A 6,793-nucleotide genomic window follows, 5' to 3' on the forward strand; every position below is an offset into this window, starting at 1 on the left:
CTAGAGATGCAATGTTGCATCACTTTGTATTATCGATCTGTCATTTTGTTTTGTGTAAAATGCCAGAAAACATTTATTCCCAATTTCCTTATTAATCATTTCATCAAACATCATCTGATCCCAGCTTCTTTGGTGTGAAGATCTGCTGCTTTTCTCTTTTATGTCACTATAAACAGAGTATCTTTGGGATTTAGACTGTTAGTCAGACAAAGCTAAATCTTGGGCTTGAGGACATTGTGATTCTATTTCTGCTATTTCTATTTTATTGACCAAATTTAATCTCTTAAATGAGAAGATAATTTTCGAATAACCATTAGACGCAGCCATAATTTATCTATTGTTTCCCCAACAATACTGTGTCATTGTGTCTAAAATGACTTTTAATGCACAAGGATAGAACAGTTTGAGAAAGATTGTATTTAGTCGGTATTTAAATGATTAAGTTCTCCTCCATGTGTTTCCAGCTAACTCCATACCTGAGGCTCTGAGCTCACCCAATCCTAAACCTGAGCTGGCTGCTCTCAGGCCGGCCAGCAGGGATGAACCCACACCGGGTGGCTACCTGCCCCCAAGGGGCCTCCCTGACAAGTCCCCGGTCAACGGCACCGATACAGCACCCCCAAAGACACTGGCTGCTCCGGCTCCAACTAGCTATAACCGCTATGTCCCCAAACCGTACACCAGCTCAGCCCGGCCCTTTGAGCGCAAGTTTGAGAGCCCCAAGTTCAACCACAACCTGCTGCCCAACGACACACAGGTGAAGACAGACCTCCTCAGTAAGCCCAGCGTGGTGAGCAACAGTGGCGGAAAGCCTCAGCTGTCGCCACAGCCCCTGGATCATGACAGCGGCCTGGACACCTTCACGCGCACTATGGACAACAGGCCCAAATACCAGCACAATAACATCAACGCCATCCCCAAGGCCATCCCTGTAAGGTACAAAACTCATCAATCTTTACATCCAGCAGCAGCACTGAGTTCTCTGAGGGTAATTACTGCGCTGCTGAGAGACAGAAAGAGACGTGTTTGTCCACAGGGGGTTTGTTCTCACGTCCTCTGCTGTACATTATTCTCTGCCTGCGCTGTTGTTGACTGATGATGCTGACTCCTGTGCCTCCGTCCCTCAGCCCCAGCACGCTGGACGATGACGACGAGGATGAAGGGCACACAGTGGTGGCCACCGCCCGGGGGATCTTCAACTGTAACGGAGGGGTCCTGAGCTCCATCGAGACAGGCGTCAGCATCATCATCCCCCAGGGTGCCATTCCCGAGAGCGTGGAGCAGGAGATTTACTTCAAGGTGTGCCGGGACAACAGCATCCTGCCCCCCCTCGACAAAGAGAAAGGTCGGTCCCCAAGTTTCTTTACATCCTGAATAATTTGACGAACAAACAGTCACTACGTCTGAGTCTGTGAAACTTGACGTTCTGTTTTACTTTAGGTGAAAAGTAGCCACAGTTAACAAAGTTTGTGACTTCTTTATGTTTTAGAACTGCACATGTCAGGGTAACTATGCAGTATTGAATTTTCCTTGGCTGCACGTAATTAAGTTATTAACTTAAAAGAAATGAGAGGGGATCAATAATGTAATCTAGTATAATATTATTTATTCAATATGTTAAGAGAAAATAAGAGTAGATGGTAGAGATGAGGGAAAAAAAACTAAAATTCCAGCCTTTTAAATGTGAATATTTTCTGGTTTTCTGACCCCTTTATGACACTAAACTGAATATCTATGGGATGTGGGAAAAAAACATACATTTGAGTGCACTGATCATCTTTTTATCACCATTGTTGCAGACCAAACAAATAATCAATTAATCGAAAAAATAACTGACACATTAATCTACAATGAAAATAATCGTTAGCTGCAGCCCAAACGTCATCCAGCTTTCTGTATCGGACGCAGTGGCCACAACAGGTCAATGTAAAAAGATTTCAGAGGGCTGGCTTGATAATCTCAAATATAAAGCCTGGTTGGCTCAGGTTTCCAAATAGGAAAAGAAAGTTTGATGTCAAATATGATCTGAAAAATCTACTTAAAAGTCTGTAAATTTGAGTCTGTAAAATGTGCAGTCACCCGTGTGACTAACTACAGTTTATACTTCACATAGGTGTTTCTGGACTATATATCTTTATAATAAGAAATAATGAACAGGGGACATAGAGGCCCTTAAGGATTATTTTTAAATTAACATTGAGCACCAGGGGAGTGTGGTAATTTAATTAACCTGTCAAGTCAGTTAACAGTTAATTTTTCATTTGCTATGAAGGCGTCCATTTTGCCTCCTGATTGGGTAATAGATAATCCTACATTCTGATTAATTCCTGCATGTTTAATTTGTGGAATTTAAATCTTGTCCGTGCAGGAGAAACGCTGCTAAGTCCGCTGGTGATGTGTGGCCCTCATGGACTCAAGTTCCTGAAGCCGGTGGAGCTGCGCTTACCTCACTGTGCGTCTATGACCCCTGATGGTTGGTCTTTTGCTCTAAAATCCTCCGACTCCTCGTCGGGTACGCTGTCCTCTCTCTCTCCTTTGGGGTCTGTGGGCTTTGGTGATTTAGAGAGGAGAGTTTCTTAATTATTTTATTCATCTCTTCTGTTTTCCATGTTCCCCTCACTTCTTCTTCTTCATGTACATGCTGTTTAAGTTGCCTTCTTGTCTTCATGCTTATTATGAACTACTGAGTTTTGTTTATTCAGATCCCAGACTTGGACAGTTAAAATGAAAAAACACTGCAGTGCTACTGGAGCTCAAACATTTAGTTGATTAACTGATTTGAATCAGTCACCAAGTAATCGTTGAAAGTACCTTTTCAAGCAAAAATACCAAACATTACAGAGTTTTGATTTTTCATCAGACAAATTTAATCAGGATTGACATTTGTCAGTATTAACTGAGACAATAATCTGAATATTAATCTATAATGAAAACAATCATTACTTAGCTTTAAATACCTTTGACAGTAATTTTTATTGTTGAAAATAACAAGTATTGTCAAGAAAACCGTAGTGAAAAAAAATATATTTTAGAATTATACTCCTGTAGCATTGTCAGACTCATGATGGACAGTTTAAAGTCTAGATTAAATTAAAAATGAGTAAAAAAAAAAAAAAAAGTAAAAAAGTTACATTGTTCAGTATATTACGATATTAACTTTTGTACCTGGTTGTTGTTGCACTCCAAAGTTGAAGTGCTGGTCCAGTGAACTGTTACACCCAGAAAGCTTTTGTTGTTGACTGTCCAGATGTTGGCTGTGGTGGAAACAAAGTCAACCTCTCTGAGTGTGACCTTCAAATTAGATTCCATCACCACAGATTCTCTCTGGAGGAACCAAAAGAACTAATAACAGTACTACCACCCGTGCACAGCATCCAATCATGTTTTAAAATATGTCTGCTTACGTAGGCTTGAACCAAACAGTTTGAACCAATCATATCATGGCATCCACCCATCAATCAGTCTTCAGCTTCTAGCAGCACAGAGCTAAGAATCACTGGTATGTTAGATTCATTGGCTTGGTATGCCTAATAAAAATTAAATCAAATATCAAATTCCTCCCAACATTTCCAGCCTGCCAAACCTGTTTGACTCAGAAATGTGTCACAATATGCAAGCTAGATACTCAAAATACCATTTCATTGGGACTTTAAATTCATGCAACAGAATCAGAGATCTCATCTTTTTTATGACACGCATTCTTCTTCCCTGTTGAAACCTGGTGCCTTCACTACCCACAATGCATCTCAACTGCTCACAGCTCAGTCTGAGATTCGCTAGCCTCTAACTGCTGACTTAATAAACATAAAGAAAGACGGCTGGGTCATACAGCAACATGTAGATGTTTGCATCTGACCACAAAAAAAAATGCCACATTCAGCATCTTTTATTGGGAAATAGAGCCTGTTGATGCATGTGTCTGAAACACCGTCGTCGTCTGAGAGCTAATTTGGTGGCAAATAAATTCACATATGAAGTAACTCAGTTAACATTCATTAAATTAATGATACATTACGCATTAACTAATCTCCATGTTTGGTTTTTGCATTAAATCATTTTATGTAATTATCAGTTGTAAATATTGAGACTTATTTTATGATAGATCAATCAGAAAAAAAAAAAAAAATCTGTAATTTCAAGAGGAAGGGCAGAGCTGCGGCAGCTGACAGCATGTCTCTTTATTCCCTGCAGGTGATCCCAAAACCTGGCAGAACAAATCTCTCCCTGGAGACCCAAACTACCTGGTGGGTGCAAACTGTGTGTCTGTGCTCATTGACCACTTCTGAAGAGGGCAACAGCTGGCCTGTTACTGAATGTGATAAACAGGGGACCTCTCAGTGGCCCCCGCCCTCCGCCGTGCCGGGTGGGGTGCACAATGTTTGATGAAGTATGAACTCGACACTCTCACGTTGTTTACTGTGCCCAAAATTTAAAGAAAAAAAACGAAAAAAAAACACACAGACCACACACACACACACACACACACACACACAAGGAGAGTCTGAGGAGTCCAGCATCTCCACGGCTGTACTCTTTGTTTTTTCTTTTAATTTTTTTTCGGTGCTTTCAAGGCTTGCAAAAAATAAAGATTAAAACAAGTTATTTAAACAAAAGGAACTGAAGTTGGAATGCATGACCAGTGCCACAGACTGAATAATCTCATTTTGACATTTTTAGCTAATTTTATAAAAGGTCAGAGCAGTGCAAGGAAAAGGAGAATTTTGGAAACTCGTTTAATATTACTGCAATGGGATTTTTGCGTACTGTAAAAAAAAAAAAATATATATATAAAAAACACACTCACAAACAGCAAAGTTGTTATATGCAAAACTTTTGTTTGTGAGTACTGTGGTCATGCGTTTCACTCATGAAGGATCTCTGAGGACTTGAGAAATGCTGAACCTGACACATGAAGGAACACGTAGGCTTCATAAAGATGAAAAAAAAAAAAAAAGACGACGAATAATGGCGGTTAAGTATTAGTATGAGTCGCCCGTTTGTTCTGACGGAGCTCTCACTGTCTCTTTAAAACTGATGTTTTGTAGCAATGTTTTACCGTAGATAAATATACTGACTTGATTTTACAAACTCCTGCTGTCTAGAGATCTATGCATGTGCTATGACTCAGGTCCAGAAGCCTGCTACTACTAAGTTCAACACATGAAAATCCCATCATACACTGCAAGCAGTGATGCCTTATCTGCATATTAACTTTTCAGTGAAACTTTAAAAACATCGGATCCTTCAGTTATAGCGATCACTACTACGGAAGAAAAAGTTGTCTCTGCATTTTTCTCATAAACAGTGAACTTGGATTTTAGCACACGAGAATAATTGAGGCTGACGAAAAGGTATGCTTTCTTTTACTGCTATGCATATGAAGTCTGAGGAAATACAAAAACGCTAGAAGATGTTTAAATTGTGGCTGTACATATTGCTAGTATATGGCCTTGGTTCTCTGTAAATGGACTTTTGTACATCTTTGTTATTTTGTATAAAAGAGAAAATGTTTGTTAAAAAAGAGAAAGCGGTTACATTGGTTATGTTTGTATTCTGGTTATACCCCTGAGCCTTGGAACTGACATAAGCAGTAATAAGTCCGACTTTTCTACCAACATATACACACACTACTTAAGGCATTTTTAACGGTCAGAAAACTTTTTATTCTTATTTACAAAATAGAGAAGTGCTTGGTTTAAATGATTTTAAAAGATGTACTTGAGGGGGTCTGCTGTGAAGAGTGGTCCCTTCCTTTATTTGTGATACTGGATGCTGTATTGTGTGCCCTGAAATGTATTTTTGTACTAATAGACAATTTATTATGGCACATCAGTACTATTTTCTTTTGATATGATAACACTGCTTCAACCCAACACTAGTTTATTTTCCCGTGTGGCTGACATTCTTTTTATTTATTTTGATTTCTCTTCAGTTCAACTTTTTTTTTTTGTTTTCCTTTGCAACACATTTCTAAGTATACCACTGTATTAATAAATAAATTCATTTTTAAAGTAACTGCTCCTTGGATTAGTGTGTTGTGTTGATCTAAACTTCCAGATGTTTTGCGCATCGACACACCCGAATGTTTCTGCCAAAGGATTCCTTTGAGGGTCGTGAAGTTGCCGTTTGTTTTGCACAGTATGCAATGCTTGATTTCAAGTTTTCTGTTATTCACAGCTGCTTTCCACATGTAAAATCTGAGCTGTTAACTGAGTTATTCTGCATACACAAATGTACAAACAGTGCAGACAGAGCTTGCTAACCACAACTTTATGTTTCTTAAAAATTAATTTCCTGGTGGCCAGAGAGATTTATACAAGCTATTCCTAAACACACCAGAAAGACTGATTGTTAAATCTCATTCCCAGGATGTCTAATACTGAAGCATCCAGAGTACAGCAAAATAATGAGGAAATAAGAAAATACAAGCAGAAGGCAACAAGAAAGAAAGTAGTTCCTACATTAAACTGCTCACAACAAGATCTGTGGATTATCTTCAGTAACCAGCTCATGATTTCTGGAAATAGACATTGCTCTCGAGTTTTTCAAATACTTTTTTTTTTTTTTTGGTGCTTTGAACACCACAAGCTGAGTGCCATCTTGTTTGATTATATCAGAGAGAAGGCAGACATTCCTACGTCCGATATCTCCAAAAAACAGCAGCTCACACCAAAACAATCAAGATAGATAGATAGTCCTACAGGTATTATTTTTGGTGTGAACTGTACCTTTTTAAAAAAAATAAAAATCACATCAACGCCATCTCCCTCCAAATTCAAAAATGTAAGATGTA

General features: G+C 39.0%; 1 protein-coding gene across 10 annotated transcripts in view; it reads left to right on the forward strand.

Moving 5' to 3' along the window:
- Positions 1 to 4,350, forward strand: part of tjp1b (tight junction protein 1b) — a 90,403-nt gene extending 86,053 nt beyond the window's left edge. For 6 of the 10 annotated variants that reach the window (XM_084734782.1, XM_084734783.1, XM_084734786.1 and 3 more), the window contains 4 exons: positions 465 to 936; positions 1,128 to 1,345; positions 2,369 to 2,512; positions 4,192 to 4,350. In XM_084734782.1, the coding sequence (XP_084590908.1) occupies positions 465 to 936; positions 1,128 to 1,345; positions 2,369 to 2,512; positions 4,192 to 4,286 (929 nt within the window). In that variant the 3' untranslated portion in view covers positions 4,287 to 4,350. The remainder of the gene's footprint in view (positions 1 to 464; positions 937 to 1,127; positions 1,346 to 2,368; positions 2,513 to 4,191) is intronic. The other 4 variants (XM_084734792.1, XM_084734785.1, XM_084734784.1 and 1 more) reach the window with 2 other exon arrangements.
- Positions 4,351 to 6,793: the final 2,443 nt, after the last annotated feature.

This window comes from Lutjanus erythropterus, chromosome 13, assembly GCF_056507025.1.
Source record: "Lutjanus erythropterus isolate fLutEry1 chromosome 13, fLutEry1.hap2, whole genome shotgun sequence".
Lineage (NCBI taxonomy): Eukaryota > Metazoa > Chordata > Actinopteri > Lutjaniformes > Lutjanidae > Lutjanus > Lutjanus erythropterus.